The sequence below is a fragment of the Thalia democratica genome, chromosome 4 (assembly GCF_965202585.1).
Source record: "Thalia democratica chromosome 4, ktThaDemo2.hap1.1, whole genome shotgun sequence".
Classification (NCBI taxonomy): Eukaryota; Metazoa; Chordata; class Thaliacea; order Salpida; family Salpidae; genus Thalia; species Thalia democratica.
The window spans coordinates 48,400,393-48,421,328 of record NC_139168.1 but is presented as its reverse complement, the minus strand read 5'-3'; the positions used below and the strand labels follow the sequence as shown (position 1 = coordinate 48,421,328).

At 24.1% G+C, this 20,936-nt stretch overlaps 1 protein-coding gene across 1 annotated transcript in view; it reads left to right on the top strand.

Moving 5' to 3' along the window:
- The window catches only part of LOC145834287 (sodium channel protein type 4 subunit alpha B-like), a 53,880-nt gene that overhangs the window by 9,793 nt on the left and 23,151 nt on the right, over positions 1-20,936 (top strand). The window contains exons 3-19 of the mRNA XM_082941680.1: positions 2,755-2,969; positions 3,626-3,754; positions 4,849-4,970; positions 5,384-5,540; positions 6,071-6,257; positions 7,871-7,976; positions 9,174-9,231; positions 9,482-9,623; positions 10,478-10,600; positions 12,507-12,614; positions 13,639-13,779; positions 14,607-14,865; positions 18,017-18,100; positions 18,167-18,243; positions 18,577-18,745; positions 19,871-19,968; positions 20,404-20,538. Of these exons, the coding sequence (XP_082797806.1) occupies positions 2,755-2,969; positions 3,626-3,754; positions 4,849-4,970; positions 5,384-5,540; positions 6,071-6,257; positions 7,871-7,976; positions 9,174-9,231; positions 9,482-9,623; positions 10,478-10,600; positions 12,507-12,614; positions 13,639-13,779; positions 14,607-14,865; positions 18,017-18,100; positions 18,167-18,243; positions 18,577-18,745; positions 19,871-19,968; positions 20,404-20,538 (2,310 nt within the window). The remainder of the gene's footprint in view (positions 1-2,754; positions 2,970-3,625; positions 3,755-4,848; positions 4,971-5,383; positions 5,541-6,070; positions 6,258-7,870; positions 7,977-9,173; positions 9,232-9,481; positions 9,624-10,477; positions 10,601-12,506; positions 12,615-13,638; positions 13,780-14,606; positions 14,866-18,016; positions 18,101-18,166; positions 18,244-18,576; positions 18,746-19,870; positions 19,969-20,403; positions 20,539-20,936) is intronic.

The window sequence follows — 20,936 nt, the reverse complement described above, 5'->3', positions numbered from 1 at the left end:
GGTAAAGCTTAAACAAATTGAAACTTTTTTCAAAATAAAATTTAAAAAAGGGTTTTCTTTTTAGTACTAGAATTTATAACTAAAACTTAAATATGTATTTCACAGTTTTACTGAATTTAAAATTATGAAAAACGAGTTTATCAAATGTAAATGTAATGACAAAAACAAAACGTCTTTAATTGGTAAATGCAATTTCAATTGTATAAGATATAACCACTTCTTAAAAATAGCTGTTTATGTTCTTAAAGAAAGAATGTTGTATCTACCCTAAGCTTGTAAAAAAACCTTATTGTTACGTATTTAAGAAACGATGTTAAAAACATTTTTATCTATTTTTTTTACATTCTTATAAGCTTTAGAAATATTTTGTTCATGTATAAAAAGCTTTTAAATCAACGATGTCATAATTCAAACTTTATAGATGTGATAAATTGAGATATAAGTATGTGATCAACAGGGTTAAGCACTGAGTTTTAATAAAACTTTACAAATTATCAGCTAGTGCGTTTCTGTGTATACAATGTTAAACTACACAGAGAGGCTTGGCAACCTGCCACACGCTTTTGATCTCAAACTTAAGAGCATATCAGGTTTCATATAATTCCGTTAAAAAATATGTTTAAGGTGTATAGTTACTTTTACAAATTTAAATATATGTTTTTAAATTGGGAAATAATTTAAACTTAATTTGCTTTTTAATAAACAGAGTAATTAATCTATTTGTTATTGAAAAAAATTTTAACAGTATTTTTTGCACTTAGATATCATTGATAAAAAATATTGAAACCTGCTCAAAGCAAACCATGATAAAAAACTTGGTTAACTTAGTTTAACAGTCATGTTAATAAACTTTACTAATGTTTGAAGGTATACATTAAAAAAAAGTTTGTTTAAATCTGTTATATGTTTGATTATTCTTATAGTTAGACATTCAAAAAAGTTTTGATGCTTTTTTGCTTATAAACTTTTCATAACTATCTCTTTTTTTGGTTATGCAGATGTTTTGTTTGTAATATTTAAAAAATAATTAAATAAAAACTGATAAAAAATAAACCTGTTAGTGCAGTACACGTGAGTAATAGTACTTCTTTATTTTTTTTTTCAAATCATAATAATATGTTTAAAAAGTTTAGTTATAACTTTAATGAAAAAAAAAACTATATTTTTGACGTATCTAAATCTTATCGTCTCAGATGTAAAAATAAAACGTTTTTTCGACGATAAAAATTAGGCTTCGCAGCTAGATTTTAACTACCATTTCTTTTGCATTTAACAAGTTGTCTTTACAGACATAGTTAAAGTTTACAAGTTAGAACAATTCTTTAAATAACAAATAAATAGAAGCTAAACTAGTTTTTGGTAATTCTCAAGTATTAAAAAGAGGTTTATACCAAAAATGTTATTCAGAATTTTGCAAACATAGTTAAATGCTTTTTTTTGCCATTTAAATTATTCAACTTAACTTCTATGACGAAATTATAGTGTAAACTACTTTAATTATAACAAAATTGAAGGTTTTTAGATGTACATATATACATATATACTTATACTTTTATTCAATGTTCAAAAGTTTTGAAGTTATAGCAGAACAAAAGTTTATTATAAACTAGTAATATATTATTAAGAAATTCATAAAACACTTAGCACTTTATTTATTGAGTTTGATGTGTTATTTTTGACACTGATTTTTAACATTATTTAAAGCTCCCTAAAGGCTTGCTATTCTATGTAGACATATATGGTGCTTTAAAATAAACTTTTAGAAGGGTAAAATTATATAAAACTTACATAAAAAAGATAAAAAGTTAGTTTAAATTTTCTTTTTAATAGGTTTATATTGAAATTTAATCAAAAACTTTAAATAATAAATATGGTAGTTTACTACGTAATTCGTTTTAAAATTATAACATTCTACAAGCGTTATTAATAAAACGAAGGCTATAAGTATTATTTTGACTATTACTTCCAATATACGTATTTAATTTCATAAAAATTATACATGTTTTTTTGTTTAAAGATATTTATATTTTGAGCAATTTTAGTACTAATTTATCGAAATTTGTACTGGAATTTCAATTTATGTTGCTTAATAAAAAAAAAATCTATTTTTTAAACAAACGTTAAAGTATTTTGTTAAGAAGTATGATTCTTAGTAGTGAAAAGAAAAAAGTTACTATAAAGTTTTAATTTAACTTTCATTATAAAAATATACAAAATGTTATAAGAATAGTGTTTTTTAATTTGATTTATCTAATAAGTTTTTTCTTAGTTTTATTTATGTAGAATAACGTTTTAAGGGAAAAGTAAAAGTTGTATGCAATAATAACAAAAAATAAAGTGTTAAAATAAACTTATTTAAACTATTTTGATAAATTTTCTATGTTGTTATAATTTTTGTTGTTGTTTGCATTATTTAGATTTAAAAACCTCGTTTAAAAAAATATTTTATTTATACAGTATTGGTATTAGATTAAAAAAATTAAAATACTTTTTCAATGTTCTTTACTTGCTGTTTTTAAGAAAAACTTCAAAGTATTATGTTAGAGGCTATATACAAATTCACTAATTTCTTTACAAACCTACTATTTTCAAGTTAAAATTACATTGAATATCTTAAGTAATTATTAAAATTGTTTATAGAAACCTTTAGCTTTTTTTTTGGTCTTAAAACGCATTTTTGTTTTTTGCCAACTTATGTTGTGAAATTTACATTTTGTTTCAGTAGACAAAAAACTAATTAAATTTTGATTACAGACGTACACCATTTTAGATGAAAGTTATGCAATATATAGATTCAGCACAACCAAGTCCTTGTTTCTTTTAGGTCCATTAAATCCTGTACGCAAAATTGCTAATAGAATATTCGTTCATTCTTTCTTCAATAGCATTATTATGTTCACTATTCTGGTCAATTGCGTTGTTATGACAATGAACCCTAGTAAAGGAAGCTTTGTAGAAAAGTATTTAGAGTAAGTTTTTAAGAACAAATGTTTAGTGAATATTGACTTGATCACTTTTGAGTAATAAAGGTACCAAAATTTTTGATGTTTTTTGGAACTCAAAGTTTAATTGTTTATAAAAATTGTTTCTTAAAAGACTAAGTTTTGTGGAACTTTTTTTCCGACCTTTCTATACAGTATTTTTATTACTGTATTTTAATATGTTTGAACAAGTTATATTTGGTACTAGTTTTACAAGCATTGTAAACTGTAAATATAGTGGTAAATTTGATTACTTGTTGGTTGTTTTGTTGTTAAAAGGATAAAGAAAAACTTAAAGGTGACTTTTAAATAAATCAATAGTGCTCAGTTCTGAAATAAAATAAAAAGATAGAACGTTGCATTCACATCACAGCTGTAGTCTCTTACTTAAATATTTGTCTGCAACTTAAAACTTTAGTTGAATAACTGTATACGTAGTAAAATCCTTTAGTTTAAGATACTTAAAGTATACTGTTAATATATAACAGTAAGTTTCTATTTACTTCTAAATAAGTATAAAATCTAAAATTTAATATTGATTTTTATTGACAAAAGTTTTTATAAATGTAAAGCTAATTAAATGAAGAACAAAATGTTTTTGAACTGTTAGCAATTATACAATCAAGGAAAAAAAACTTTTACAGAAACATTTTTTTGGGAATCTATACATTCGAAATGATAATAAAGGTTTTATCTCGTGGGTTTGTTTATCCACATTTCACTTACTTGCGGGATCCGTGGAACATACTCGATATCAGTGTAATTTTTACTGCGTTAGTGTATACTTTTTGAACAAATTATTTGCTAATATTTATAATATTCTCTATATTTTAAATTATTTTGTTAATGTGAACTTTAAGAGTTAAAGTTTTATACGTTTACGCAAAAAATACAGTTAATTAATTTTTGTATACAAAAAGAAAATTACTTTAGCCTCTACACCTAATTTATGACATAATTTCCTATTTTGGCTGCGTAATTAAAATAAAAACACTAAAAGGACTTCAAGTTTAATAAAAAAGTTTGTATGTTTAAAAATAGACGCATTAGATGGTTTAAAACTTTCTTATTCGAAAATAAAAACTAATATCAATTATTATACTTATATTATAAATATACAATAGTACTACCTCATAAAACAAAATGTAAGGTATGCTATCTTAAGTAAAATTTTTTTGGTTAAACTAGCGTTTTTATCTATTTAGTATTTTTTTTTAGTTATTTAAGTTTTTATAGCATTCTTTTCGTTTAATCTGTCCATATAGTTATTTACAATCAGTTTACCAAAATAATAGTACACTATTAGTCATATTATAATAAAATTTGAAAACTTTAGTTAACAAAAATGTTTATTTTCTAAACAATTAACGCTTTTGTTCTTTTATTTTCAGCACTTTTTAGTTTAAATTTCTATACTTAGATTTCTAAATTAAAATTTTTATAATATGAGTATACGTATAATAAATACCTTATTTTTTAGTGTACAGAAATCATGATATATAATTTGTTTGAATCTTTAAAAGAGTATTTGTATGTTACAAAAAAAAGTTTAAAATTATCTTAAACTGTTAGATTAACATAGTCAAAAACTTTTATTACTAGCCGTAAAATTTTTTAATACATGATTTTACAATTTAAAATTGAACTACCTTTAAAGTTTAACGTGTAATTTTTAGAAGCAAGTTTAGAAGCCTTAAATATCTTTGGCTTTTTAATTTCTTAAACTTTAATACTAATAAAAACTTTTAATTAATTTTTATCGATGTGAAACTTTTAAGATTTTATATGATTTTATTTTTTTAAGACATATTTATTTAATTATACTTTTAAGACTAACAAACAAACTCTAATTAAAAAACTTACTTAGATACTTGGACATAGTTATACAAACAATAAGTGGTAGTTCCGACGGTGCTGCTATACCTGGAATGGCTGCTCTTCGAGCATTTCGTGTTTTAAGAGCTTTAAAAGCGATATCTGCGATACCAGGTAACTTGTTTAAGTGTTATGTAAGTACAGTGAATACTAAGAAAATAAGTAAGAAAATTCAAATTCTTTGGTTTTGGTTGTAACTAGTATTTAAGATAAATTAAAATTAGAAGTTATGTTTTATCATATTTGAAAGACCATTTACTGACCTTTTTTTTTAAACTAAAATCTTTTAAAGTAATATATCGTACGCACATCTGAATAGATCTTTATGTGAAAATATTAAACATGAGCTCAATATTTATTGTAAATTAATATTTTTTTGGTGTGAAAAGAGCACACTACGCTTTCTAAAAGAGAGACAATATATAGAAAGTATATCAAATTTCATTATAGAAAAAAACAGTTTTGAAAGGATTTATACAAAATTGACTTAACTTAAACTTTTTTTTAAGAATTCTTTTAATTTACAGGGTTAAAAGCAATTGTTTCTGCTTTAATTGAGTCTGTTAAGGCATTAAAAGATGTGATGATTTTAACACTGTTTTGCCTTTCCGTTTTTGCTCTTATAGGTCTTCAACTATTCATGGGAAGTCTTCGTAATAAATGTGTTTTAGTATATCCACCATCGTTAGTTATAATTTAATGTTCTTCAATTATCAAAGTTTAACATATTTAATAAATAAAGTATACCTCTATAACTGATTAATTCTTTAAAACATTACAAAAGAGTTTCTTTTGTTACACTTTAAGGTAAATTATATTGAAAAGCTTATTCTAAAAACTTAAATAAACTATTTTCACAGTTAGTGAGTTACACTTAAAATCAAAATCTTTTCCAACTTAAGTTAAAAAAAAGATTTCATTTTTAACTTATAGTTGTTTTTACTTTAAGTTTTAATGAAAAAAATTAAAAGCAATTGTTTATAGTTGGAATTTGAAATAACAATTCGTTCTTAATAATTTTTTGTATTGGGAAAATATGTTTTAAGACTTTAAAATTTTCAAAATTCCAAACAAAATTTAGGTATAAGAAATAAGAAAAATGCCTACAAATATACTTGTATATATGTTTTTGGTATTTTTTACGTTTTACGTTGAACCTAGATATAAGCCAATTCTGCATTATGTAAAATACGTTTAACTACAATATTTTTCAGTGTCAACTTCAAGTACTTCGGTGTTAATAATTCAGTAATACAGTTTCCTTTTACTAAAGATTTCAAAGAGTCTCATTTTGCATTTCGGCCTGAAAATAAAAGTTTACCTTTACAAGCATATACGTCTTTTCTCAGAAATAACTCATATGAAAATGCAAGTGACATAGACCGTATAGTTGCTGAGCATGTTAGTATTTGTAACCATTTAACTTTTTTTTTAATAAAGCTAATGACTAATATTAATTTACAATCATGTGCACAATAATTTACTATAAAAAACAATAATATTTCTATTTTTATCAAAAGTATACTGAAAATAGTTTTCACAAATAAATGATGCAATCATTTTTTATTAAGCAGTTAAGTTAATTTAACTTTATTAATAAATCTTAAATTTTAATTTAGACTTTTAAAAAGCCTACCTTATTCTAATAGATGACTTTATACTAAACTTTAAAAATCTATTGCCATTTCTACTCCTTAGTCAAGTTTTATTTCGGGGTCAAATATGAAGATTATTTTAAAGTTTAAAGTATTTAAAATTCTCGTTTCTTCAGAAATGTCTAATAATAACACATAAATTATATACTTTAAATATATTTAATAAAAAAAATATTTGTTCAGCTGTTTCTGTTTATAACAAGCTTCGTTGGTAAAGTTTTTGTTAACATTTATTTAATATCGTATTGATGTTAAAAGTTTAAGTAAATTCTAATTTTAAAATACAGTTTAATAACAAAAAAAAACAAAAACAAACATATAGTTGTAGTCAGAAGTTGTTTTAATATATAACTATAACTTTTTGATAAATACAACAGCAATAAAAAAGTAATATTACAAGGTTTAAATAACAAACATCTTTAAAATAAATTTAGTTGCAAAGAAAACAAAAATTAAACAGAGGAAGTTTTATTTTTTGTTTTTGAAACAACATTTATGCTGACTGTTGTAGCTAAAAAAACTTTAAAGTAGTGAAAAATAAAGTTTAAAGTATTCTTAAGGAAGCTGTTTTATGTTAGACTTTAACTGATTTCTAATAACTATCACTAAATTTAGTGCTAAAAATAAATAATACAAGTTAAGTACCTTCTATATAGAACTACTAAAGGGTATATTTTATTTCAGGTTTTTAAAACTAAAACAGGGTATCTGAATTCGTCATATTACTCTACTGTACAAAACATATTATTAAAGTAAAAATAATCGACACTTGTATTGATGATTTTTTGTCTAGTTGTTATTTTTAGCTAAAATTTTATTGAAAAAAGACTAATTTTTAGTTTATGAAAAAACAAAGGAGTAAATCTACAATGCTAAAATTAATTTAAAATGTTTTACATCTTATATTAAAAAAAATATTTATAAATAACTTTAAAATTATCATATAGTTGTTCTTGAAAAATAAGAATCAAAATTTAAGTGAAATATGAAACCCCACTAATTTTTTATAGTAAATTTAGCATATAATAGTATAACTACTAAAATCATAAATGTAACATAAAGTACAATTAGGATAAAGAATATTACGATTTTATAAGTAATTATCTATTCAAAGTAGTTACATCTACATTTTTTTGTGAGTAGCTTCCTTTATTTTTCATATCTTAAAAATAGTTGTTCTGCATTTAAAAGCTCATAACCAATACATTCTTAAAACGCATAAAAAAAACTTTAGTTTCTTTTTTTTTAATTTTGGCCTTTTTGTCGATATAGACAGTAAAAAATCGTGGGATCTGTAAAACTTTCAAAATTCTAAAGTTTTATATTTTCATTAAAAAATAATAAACGTTTTTGTTATAGCCCGGAAGTTTAGTTTCCTTAAACCTTACTTGTGAACGTGGTGAAGAATGTGGAGTAGAAAGTTTTTATACCAACCAGTCGAGAGATGAATGGTATAACGATCCATGTAAGTATATTTTAAAATAGAATCTTTTCGTTGAATTAGACTTACTGTTTAATTTATCGTGCAAAGTTCAGTAATCGTGCGTTTCTGTAATTCTTTTCAACTGAAAAAACTAAAATTACAAAATTAATTTTTCTTGTATTGGATATGTTATAACTTAAATAAAAAGCGTTTGCATTAACTAGTTGCTCTTTTTTTACAGAAAACAGAAATTAATATAACGTTTAGAGTTATATTAGTTAGGTTTCTAAAAAAAAGTAGTTTATTTAAAAAAGTTTATCTATAACTAGAAATAATTAACTCGAAAATCCAAAAACAGTGTTTAAAATATAAAAATAGAGTACTTTAAAGTTATTCTGTAAGTAGTTTTTAGTATTTTTATATTTATCCAAGAACATTAGTCTTTAATTTTACTTTGTATTAATAAACAAAATCAAGAGTGTAATGCTGTGTTATACAAAAATTTAAATCGACGAAAAAGGTTTATTTAATGGAAATTTCTCTTACTTACTTTTTGTTTTCTTAATATTTAGTTATATACTTATTATACATTTCTATTGTTTTAAGTTAAGAATAAAAAATAGTTGTTACAACAACAGCACTGTAATCACTAAAACAACTAAGCAAAATACAATTGATTTATTAAATTTTATAAGTTATATCTAGTGTAAATCAAACGTTGATTTATATTTTTTGACTAGATGCATATATAAACGTTGCTCTGCTTTGCTTATAAAAATCGAGCATTTTAAGTTATAAAAATATATGAATTAACTTGTTAAGTTTAAAATACTGTATATAAACATGTAAATATATATAAGAACTTTTCTTATATGTATGAGCTTAGTTGTTCCAAGATGACTGACAATTTAGTACGTAAAAAAATTTAAATTTTATTTATTATCAAACATAAGCGTGCTAGAAAGATCTTACTATTTCCCTTAGAATTTATCCAATTAAACTGACAGCATGACTTACTTGTAACTTTGATCGACTTTCAGGCGTTATGGTTTCATTTAATTCGAAATAACTTGAAACAAATGTTTACATGAACACAAGATTTAAGGTCAATTTTTATATTTTGCAATAGTTTTGAAAGTTTTAGGTCAAAAACTACAAAAACAAGTCACGGTTTGGTATGTCCGTTACAAATATGTCAGACTTGTTTCCTGTTGAATTTATACACTTATTTTTATTCAGGTAACTTTTGTTACGTTCAAGGAGCTCCTCTTCTTTGTGGTAATAGCTCTGGTTCTGGGTAAGTTACGTTACGTGGTTACTTTAAAACAGTTTCAAGCGTAATATTTCTAAAACGTTCTTTTAGGTAAAATATAATATAGCTTTAAATATGGTCACGGAAATTCGAAATTTTAATTATTTTAGTATAGTATTTAAAAACTATCACTTTTGATTACCGTTACATAGCTAAAATTTTAAAAAGCTCTGTTATTAAAACAGCAAGATTATCATTTTTACTTTTAACAAAAGCAATGCTTTTTAAACTGTAGAGGTTGCCAAGAGGGTTTTGTCTGCATGAAAACCGGAGACAACCCTAACTTTGGTTATACAAGTTTTGATACTTTTTTGTCTGCATTACTTTCTTTGTTTCGGCTTTTAGCACAAGACTACTGGGAAAACTTATACATGCTAGTTAGTTATTTGTTTTTTCTTTTACAGTCACTAATGATTATAAAACTTTTTGCATCAAATATTGGTAAACTTACATTTTGAAAAATAATTTACTTATAGAGTTATTTTATCTGCCAGTCTTTATATTAGTCTAATCAAAAATTTGCGTAGTTTTTTTTTATGTTATCTAAATTAACAATAGAATAGACTACAGAAGTATGCGATACCTACGTTTTGGTTTAAATTTTAATGTATAAATATTTTTTAAATTACATTCCTAACTAAAATCGTTATCATACTTGCATACATTTATCATTACATTTTCTCGTAAGAGTTTTTCCATTTCATTATTACAAGAAATTAAAAAAAAAAAAAATTTAAATAAGTAAATAAAAGTTCTATATTATTTGTAGCTTATTATTTTTTAGTAAAAACTTTGAACGAAATCACTAGCATAAAAATACTTGTGACAACCGTTTTTTTATATTTTTATAGTGTGCATATGGTAGATGTTTATAATTTTAGTTCATATGCAAAAAAAAAAAAAAACTACCTTTTATGTTAAAACTATTCTATATAGTACAATAATGTAAACTGACTATTTAGTTCTAAACTTTTATTCTATAGTAACTATTCTTAAAAAAATTTATAAATTAAGACGTGTAAATTTTGATAACAACTTAGCAATTTATAAAAAATCAGACTTCGCTTAAATTATGAATATAAAAGTTTTTTTAATTAATTTTTCTCTCTATTGTTGAAAGAATTTTCTAAAATTATTAAAAAACTAACTGTAAATAAAAACTCATTATTTTTAATTTTTTTTTTGTACTTTTAATTTTAATGAAAAAAAAACTAGAAAAAAAAATTTACAGACTTTGAGAGCCAATGGTCAAGTTTACGTGATATTTTTCATGCTAGTTATATTTTTGGGATCGTTTTACTTGATAAATCTTATTCTTGCCGTGGTAGCAATGGCTTATGAAGAACAGCATCAGGTATTTTAAATATGTTTTTATTTTTAATCAAAAAATCCACTATAATAGTTTAAATTCATTAAAAATAATATAATTCTAATTATTGTAAATCTCTTTTTTAATATACAGACTGATTTGAAAAATCTAGCAAGTTGTAAAAATTGTTAAATTCAAAAACTTTTAGTTTTAAGTTCTCGTAAATAACTTTAAAAAATACTACTAATATCTTAAATTAAAAGTTTAAAATCTCAACACAAAAATTTAAAATCTTATCCTTTTAATTTTTTTTTAGCTTTCTTAAAAAAATAACTATATTAGATTATAAAACATCTTTTTATAACTACTAATAGATTGTGTTTAAGATACTATAGTTTATTGACCGATAAAAAAACGCTCAAAATATTTAGTCCTAGGACCTGGTGCACGAGGAACCTTTCGGTTATCGAGTCGTACACCACGGATACCTTTTAATGTCTTGTCCAGGACAAGTGTACTCAGTACTTTTAATTTTTAAACTAAACAATTTTTTTATGTATACGTTTATTAGTTTTATATTTTCCTATTACTTTTAATCTTAATAAAGTCTAATTGTAATACGATGTTTACTAATGAATTTTTCTTATTTCATAGCTGAACTTATTTTTTAGTTATTAAGAAACAAAATTTTTGTTTAAAGTATAGTTTTTAGATCCAGGTGTAAGTGAATTTATTCTTGCTTAGCCAATTTTTAGGACTAAAAGCTAATATTGTTTTTAAGATTTATGCAAGTTATTTTTACGTGATAAAGCTTAACACTTTATAAAGTTTTTTAATGATTACTGAACTCATTTAATTAGACTAACAAAGAATATTTTAAGTAACACCCTTAAGTTAATAAACTTTAATAAGAATTGATATATATCTAAATGCAAAACTTTATTTTTCTTAATTAACAAAGTACTATAAGTCTTATGTCAGAAAGCATAACATATATTAATTTTTTGATTGAAAACTAGTAGAACTAGCGTATCTATGTTTAGTACTGGAAAAAAAAAGTAACAATAGCACAATGTGTTTTCTAAAAATACAAGTTACCAACCAAATTATGTTTTTAAAAATTATTGTAAGCATTATGCTAAGTAATTGAGATTGAAAAAGTTTTGCAATCTTTAAAAACTATTGTGTCGCTAACATGTTTTATTTTTGAATAAATATTTATAAATTAACCAACACACTACTCTTAAGAGTAAAAATTTGAAAGTATAGTTTTATACTATTGAAAAACTGACAGTGAAGTAAACTATACTTTAATTTTTATTTTCTAATCATTATTTTTGAAGAAACAAAAAAACATGTTGTTAGATGATTTATGAAAAAAAATCAACTAAAAAACTCAGCATATCTTCATTAAAATGTTTAATTTTGTGAAAAAAAGTTAAGCAAGCGAGTATTTTATGAGCTGCAGTGAAAATCTAAGTTAAACAAAAGTAAACATAACTGTAATTTGTTTCAAGTTATTTATACAAACCTAATTTTATAAAATTTTGTTAGAATTTTTTGCGCTATAATTATGTTATTTATAATAATTCTTAATATTGCATAACATAATAAAATTTAACTTAAGAGCGCTTAAAAAAATTACTTTAAGGTTCAACTAATGACAGCTAACATAAAGCTATCATGACTCGGATGTCTTCTGTTTTTCTTTACATAAAAATAAAAGTTCAAGAAAAAACGATGTAAAATATTTTGCAGAAAACTCGTTAGCAAAGTGATAGTTTTAATGATTCGATATTAACAGCATTTTTTTTTGTAAAAGAATTTTTATAAAATGTAGGGAACTACACTAACTCTTAATTTTTATACTTTTTAAAACAAAAAACTTGTTGAAATAAATCAAGTTGATAGCGAATAAAATTCAAGGTCAATTTTTTTTATTGGTAAACAGATAGTCGAGGCCGAAGAAGAAAGAAAACAAGAATTAATGCGGGAAAAGAAAGCTCAACTGGAAGCATTAGTAGATGAAATTGACAACGAACAAAGAAGGCAAGAAAGAGTGAGCAATTTATAATACAAAGTTTTGTTTTAAATTTCGATAAAAAACTAAATGAAAACAAATGTCAATAAATAACTGTATAATTTTTAAATGTTTACATACTAATACTGTTTGTAAAATTAAAGTGTCTACAAAATGCTTTTATATTGATTAAAAAAAGACTACAAAATGTTTACCTTTTTTTTAAATATAAACATTAATGATAAAAATAAAGTTAATAAGTTATGTAAACTTAGATAAAAGTACTTTAGTAAATAATTTTTTATATACTTAATACTAAATATTAAAAAAAAAAGACTTAGCTGCTGAGATAGATACCCTATAAAGTAAATTTTCAACGTTGTATTTTAGGTTTAATTGACGCTTAACAATAAAAAAAACTATTTCTTCCTTCTTTCTGCTAAAAGTTTTCAAATTTAGGCTTAATAATAAGCTTTTATAATTTTTACCAGTTTTAGCAATAGTTATAAGCGTACTTTTTCAGTTAAATATTAAGAGTACACATTAATTTTTGTGAGTAAGATGTATAATAAATACAATTTTATTTTAACTTTCTGAAACGGTATTATAACGAACAATTTTACAAAAATAAATTTTCTTAAATAATTTCACTAAGTCGACCTTTTTGTGCAAGTATACAAATGAGAACAAGCAAATGTAATATAAGCTTAAGAAACCAAATCCATTTTGCATTGAAGCAGGCTGGCATAAAGTTGCATAGCTTAAGTGGAAGGCAGATTATCCAATTGTTTCCGTGCTCGGCCATCATTTGCGCAAGTTCATAGAATACATGAAAGAGCTCGCATGTATTTTTTAACTCTTTCACTTTTATGCTCAACATTTTCTTTTAAAATTAATCTTTTTCAAGCATAAGAGCCTATATAATGTTCATTGAACAACTTATATACAAAAACCAAGTTTTTAAAATGAATTTTCTTAGTTTATACTTTTAAGTTTGTGCTCTTAAAATAATTACTTAAAAAAAATTGTTATAGGCTCTTTCACAAAATGCTTATTATTTTAGAGTCAACTGGAAATAAACGGAAGAGTCACCAGTGGAAAGGAATCACGGACATCATCTCCCCGACCTGCTTCAATTATTTCCAAAGGAGGTAGGAGAGGAACCAATGCTTCAAACCGATCTTCATCTAAACCGCATATCGAAGTAATAAAAATAAGATTGTGAAGTTTAGAACCAAGAAAAATTGTTAATCTGTTATTAAACTGAAACTTAAAAACCGACTGTTATAAAAAAACATATATCATATAAAAACATTTTAGTTTAATTACATAGTTTATTAGTCTATTTTCCGGTTTGTCTACAAATATTTAGTTAAGATTTGTGCATAAGAGTAATAATATATCACTCTAGTTCTTTTATTTAAAGGTTTTCGACTAATCTAGTAGACATATATTAAGCTAAAAAAAAATATTCAAAAAATTATAGCAAACTTATTAAATAGCCTTTGATGTTTTTGTTTGCTTCTAAAAGAATTTGTGCATCTTTTTTACAAAAAAAAAAAGTGCAGTAAATTATTTAAGTTAGAGCTCTTCTTAGGTCTCAACAAAAGTAAATAATTGATGAGTCAACTGAAAAAGGAACGGTGAAAAGTCAAAATACATCTTATACTTTTGAATTTTTAAACTTCTATTGACTGTTTATGTAATAATGTTGCACTATTATTTTTAGAATGCTTTACAAGATATTCGTAACAACTAATAATTTTGTTTGATAAAATAAAACTCCAAAAAGTTTGTTTTTTGATAAAAACCATTTATAAATTTATACTAACATTCATAAAAAAATTATAATTTAATGGGAAAGTATAATTGAAACAAAACATTTAAATTTAAGTACCAAAATATGTTATTTTATTAAAGTACTATATTGTTTTATATTGAAATATTGTTTACTTCTCTCTAGTTTAATTAAATTCGAAATAAAGTAACATCAATTAAAAAGTAAAAAAAGAAAAATCTGAAATTTTACAGATACCTGTAAACAACGATGATACAAAATCATCAATTTACGAAAGCGACCCTGGAGATATAGAGGCAGCTATAGGGGGAAATACTGCTAAAGTTAACGAATCCCTGACAAAACCTTATAGTGCACTACATAAAAACAAAGGTAGAAGTCCTATTGGATCATTTAAGGGATCTTTTAAAAGCATCACACAGTCTAGAGGACAAAATAATGAAATTGATATAGAAGAGAAAGGAAGTCTTCAAAGCCTTATCACTGAAAAAGGTAACTATCGGATTGTACTAATTAATTAAAAAATAGATATGCACATTAACTTTAGTTTAGTATATTTTTAACTAAATTAAACTGAGCACAATAGAGTATTTAACGAAACGCCTTGTGCACACTAGTTTATTAAGTAAAGTTTTTGATAGAAAACTAATAATGTTGTAGTATAACATATTAACAACATAGCTACCCGCTAAAATTTGTCAAAAAAATCGCTTACAAAAATAAAACAAACTAAATAGTGTACCCACTTAAAAACTAGTTTTAATTTATCTAAATTTTTATGCACTGTAAAATTATTTTTTTCCACATTACTAGCATAAAATTTTAAAAGTTTTAATCTAGTTACTATAATAAAAAGAACTATTTTTGTGTTGATAAGTGAGCAAACTATTACCTTAAACATAAAAAAAGTTTCAGCTTAGTATCGAAAAATAACAGTTTAAGCTTAGTTTTGTTATTTAAGAAGCGATTAAACGAAAGTTAAACTTTTAAACTTTTTGTATGTCTTAAAAAAACAAAAACTAAACTACTTTAAGCTAACTATTAATAATAAAACTTTAATTTTCTATTTTATATTAAAACAGTTATAGCATCTTGTTATTTTAGTAGAAATACAGCCTTATAACATCTTTTTAAACTTATTTAGTTTAATTGTTTGGTTTGTAAAAATATTCGCCACTGCGTTTGTATAAAACATACAATAAAACTGAACATTGAAATATAAATGTTAAAAAAACAATATATTAGTATGAAAAAACACCTCCATAACTTATTTTAAGTATAATAACTATACAAATATTTGTTAGCAATTGAAATACATAGTTTACTCTGTTTAATAAATTAATATAGAAGTTAAGAACTGTTTAAAACTTTTTTTTAATGTTTTAAACTAACAACTTACGAAGGTAATAGAATGATAAAATGCAGGTTGAATAAAAGTTTTGTGTCAGCGTGTTTAAATGTAGGAAGAAGTGAAACTACATCTAGTTTGACTTTTTTTAATATTCAACGATTACAAAAACTTATACTAATTAAACTTTGACTTTAAGTGCCTGGAATTTTCATAACATTTTTATTAGTAACGGAATTTTTATATGTGTAGTGTGGTCGTGTTTAGTTAATTCGGATAAAAGTTCTTTCTGATGTGGATACTGCTTCTGACGTCTTACAACTTAAACTAATTTTTTTCAAACAAAATTTTCAAGCTTTTTACATAAAATAATTTACTTTTAAACTACATCAGTAGTTGATAGAAAAACTATTAGAAAAGCTTTTAAATACGTTAACGTTTAATTAAACATAGTCCGGATAAATAGATATACAAAAAAAGTTAATTTTTATAAATCCTTCAGACCTTAAAACAATAAAAACTTGTTTTATTGGTTTAGTTTTTTAAGTTTAAGCTCAATCAAAAGTATGATTTCAAGTTATAATTTCTTATTATTTAAAACTGATCTTTAAACTTATGATTATAAATAAAAGTGCTTCTTTAGGTTTTTTATAATTCTATTAAAACTGTTTTTTTAATAAAAGTACGTACAATATCAATACAGTTAATATCAATGTACATAAACAGTTGTTTTATGCTTGTACTTCGCCTATCAATTTAAACTTCAATCACAAACATAAATAAACATTTCAACTTACTTATCGTAAATATAGTAGGTGCACGACAATTCAGGTTCTAACAATTCAAATTCCAAAATTTAAAGTTCAAGTACAGTAGACTACCGCTTAAGTACGCACTTTTTTTGGTACGCAGCCCCCCTTAAGTACGCACTTACCCAGAAAGACAAAAAAAACTCTAAATTTTTTATATATTTTTTATTTTCTAAATAAAATGTTTAAAAAATCTCAACTATAAAAAACAAAACTAGGTTTATTTTAAACCGAAACAATTTAGCAAACAACAGAAAAATGGTTTTGAGTAATAAATAAATAAACTAAACTTAGCTTGACTAGCAATCTATTCAGAAAAAAAAAATCTTGGCTCTATTTCATCATGTCAAAAAGTGTGAGCTGCTTGGTTTTAATTCTGTGCGAGCCCTGCTCAGATAAGGCTGCTTTGTTTAGCAAACATTGATATTTTTCATAGCTGCTTTTTAGCTTGTGATAGAGCTCAGGAGCTATACCAAGTGCTGCTTCACTAGAGAGATGACACTCTGTTTCCACAGCTTCAGTGTATAGCTTGGTGTACCCACGAAACTGACATTGACTAGATCCTGCAGCCATCTCATCATTTTCTTCATCATGAAAGTGAATAGCACCTCTTTCTAGTTCATCAATTGCCTGCAATCGCAAGTGCTTCAGCATATTCTGGGCTGTTTTTGTCGTCAATTTGCACAAACTGCTCAATTAGTTGATGATTGATTTCAACTTTTATTTCGTTGAACAGGTGTACAAGGTCTTCAACATCTACCTCCTTTGGAGGACTTGAGTAATTTTTTTGATCGACAAAATGAATTTTTAGATCAGCTTTCCGACAGCATTTTTGGATTGCCTTTGCTGTTACATTATTTTAGGATTCTGTAATACTATTATACTATGTCGTCAAAAAGTACGCACTACTCGTGCTAGGTACGCACTTTTTGGTCGGGTTCAATTTGCGTACTTAAGCGGTAGTCTACTGTAGTTCTAAGTTTTCTTTTCAATTTATTTTTGTTTCAAAAATTTTGCATAAGAGAAATACTATTTTTTGTGTTTTTTGAGATGTTGGTTAAGGATGCTTAAAAAATACTAAAGTATAGCTAATTTAAGTAATTATAACTTTTTTTAAATTAGTTTTTTTCATTTTTTTTTACTATCATGATCTTTTTAATTGGACCTTAATGTACATTTTTTTTAATTTTAAGTACCTTTTTTAGGTGTGACCCTTTAAAAATTTTAAAAAGAATTTGAGTTGTATTAACTTAAATTAATGCAGCTAATATATTAGTTTATACAAAAATTATACTTTTAGTTTAATACTGCTTAAGCTTTTAGTTATTATTTATCTATAATTGTTACTACTACTTCAAACTTTTTCTTTAAAACTGTTTTAGTTTGTATATAAAAAGATCCTTTAAGTTTAGATTATTTAACAAAAAAAATGAAAACATATAATTTATTTTAAAACAATAAGATACTGGAAAGTATAATTTACTAGGAACAGATCTTGGCTATAAGACAGACTTTGTTGATATCTACGATTTAAATACGAATGAAGTTCGACAAAACTCTAACCGAGAAGGTATTTTGTTTTTTTGTTTAATTTAATGAAACTTAACTAATTAACCGTTTTAACTTTTATTTGTAGATATAATTCATCGTAGCAAAAAAAATCTAACGGTCGAAAATCGCGGCTCAATGATACGACACCCACCTATTGACATCGTAAGTTAGCTATAAATTATTTAAAAAATGTTAGAGTAATAAAGTTATAATACTCAAAATTCTTAGTTTCTCATATGTATATCAATTAGTCTTTACAATTTTATTGTCTTTATCTTAATACTATATATAATAACTACTATATTTCAAAAAAATCGATAAAGTTTTTATTATTTGCTCATTATACCGCTTGGAGTACTTTCAAAACTTTCGTCAGCAAGCAAGTTGAATATAAAATATTAAAAAAAATATATAATAAGAATATAATAAATACAATAATAACAATAAGAATATAAAAATATTAAAACACATTATTTATCTATTAATTTTATTCAGCAACCGTTGAGAAACAGATCATCTGCAGCAGAGAGTGACAGACAAATGGACTGGTTAAGACCAAACTATCAAGGTTCTAGGCTTTCGTTATCAGTAGAAAACATGACTGAACCTGAACTGGAAAAGCTAAAACAAAGAGCTATGAGTCAAGCCGATGTAATGAGCGAAGGTAAAAGAAAGTTTGCTTTATAATAAATATTTTATTACACAGGACAATTACTTTTAGTTGAACATTCTTTGAAAACTAAAGTTGTGGATTAAAACTACTGTTATTAAGTATGTATATCCCATACAACATAAAAAATTTTATGCATAAAATAATTTTTGTTATATTTTATCAAAATCATTATACTTTACAAGTTTATAAACTAGTTATCTTAAATAATTTTATGAAAACACTTTAAATTATTAAATTTAGCAAAACTAAAATTAGAATTATAATACAAAAAGCTTTTAAAAACTTTAGTTTTTAGTTATACTAAGTATCTTAGGTTTTGTAAGATTAAGCTTTATCAACAAACAGACAGCTTGATTTTTTAATTAATTTTATGTAAGCTTGTAAAACAAGTAGCTTATACGGTTACAAAAAAATTGAATTTACATTGAAAACCAGGATTTATAAAAGTAGGCGTCATTGACTTGTAGGGAATAACTAGTAAAAAGATGAAAATGTAAATGAATAGTTATTTAGAAGGAGTGATATCTAATAAAGTGGAACAGTTAATTTTATTTTCCTTCCACCTTGGCGATAATGAAAACAAATCTTAAAATTCTGTTGTTAAATAATTAAATATATAAAACTAATTTTTCAGTTTTGTACATGAAATTAAAATTAAAATTTACACTTGGTTATACACCACAATAAACAGCTGTTTTAATCTGTCGTGTTAAAAAACAAGCATAGTATAACGAGTAGGTTTTAATATATAATAAATAATATATGTTTTATCATACAAAAAACATCGGCGATAGTCAGCAGAGCAGAAGCCTGGACTTTCGTATGCCGTGAGACAAGCTCAAGTTTAACAATAGGGTTGATCACGCCAATTCGATCATCAGACCACAAGTTTCGAACAAGGACGAAACCGGTCTCAGTCTACCGAAACTTGTGGTCTGATGATCGAATTGGCGTGATCAACCCTATTGTTAATATATGTCTGATTTTTTTTTTGCATGATTATTGTTTAGAAATTATTTTCTTATATATTTTATCAATTAAAATATTATTTATTAAAGTTAAACAAATATAAACAAAAAAGTACATACTAATTTCATTAAGTTAATTAACTTCTAGGTATACAACAAGACTTTACACAGAACAACTGGTATCAGATTCTAAAAAAAATTGGAATTTGGGATTGTTGGCCTTTTTGGACCCACATTCAAAAATTTGTAAGTTTGTATATGTCTATTATCATTAAACAACAAAGATCACTCTTTTTTCAGTTTTACTACAATTTTAATTTTTTTTTCTATGAAAAGTTTATAAATTATTGTTATCAGACCAAGTTATATAACGTGCAATTTTTTTATTTCTGCTGATAATCAAAGTGCAATTACTATATCATAACAAAAACTTTTATTTTTTAAACTCACATATAACAACTATATGTTGAAAAGTTTTCAAACAATTTCTAAAAACATACTTTAAATCAAATACTTATTAAATTTTTCAAAAAAAGAGTTTTACATTTCAATTTGAAAATGTTTTAGCATGATATGTATATATGTACTACAAATGCAATTACTGTGTTTTCAATTTTAATTAATAAAACAAGATTACTTGTACTAGTTTTATATAAATTTAAAATTTAAATTATTTTTTAGATGAAAACTATAGCAGACGATTGTTTTTTTGACCTTTCAATCACACTTTGCATTGTTTTAAATACGGTATTTTTAGCAATGGAAAAAGAACCAGCTGAGGAAAGCTACAAAGATATGTTAGAATTGTCTAATCAAGTGAGACTTTTTGATGTCAAGTAGAACAGTTATAACTATATCATCTTTTATAAAAAATTAGACATTTTAATTTTTGTGCAAAATAGTTTGTTTTAGTAATTAGAAAAAAAGGAGAAAAAAAATTACTCCATACTTTACCATTAAACTAAAAATTATAAAGTTCTAACAAACATTAAAAAAATTAATAACATAAAATATTCTTTTAAAATTTTAGTACTCTTTTTACCAAGATAAAAGCTTAACTCTTATTTCTTCAATATTTGTCATGACCTGCCGAATTATAAGTTACTAAAAATCCTGAAAGTAACTTCATATACAACCTTGTTTACTAAATAAAATAACGGCTACAAATCAAAGTTTAATAAAACTGAAGTTAATATAGGAAATATTTATTTCTA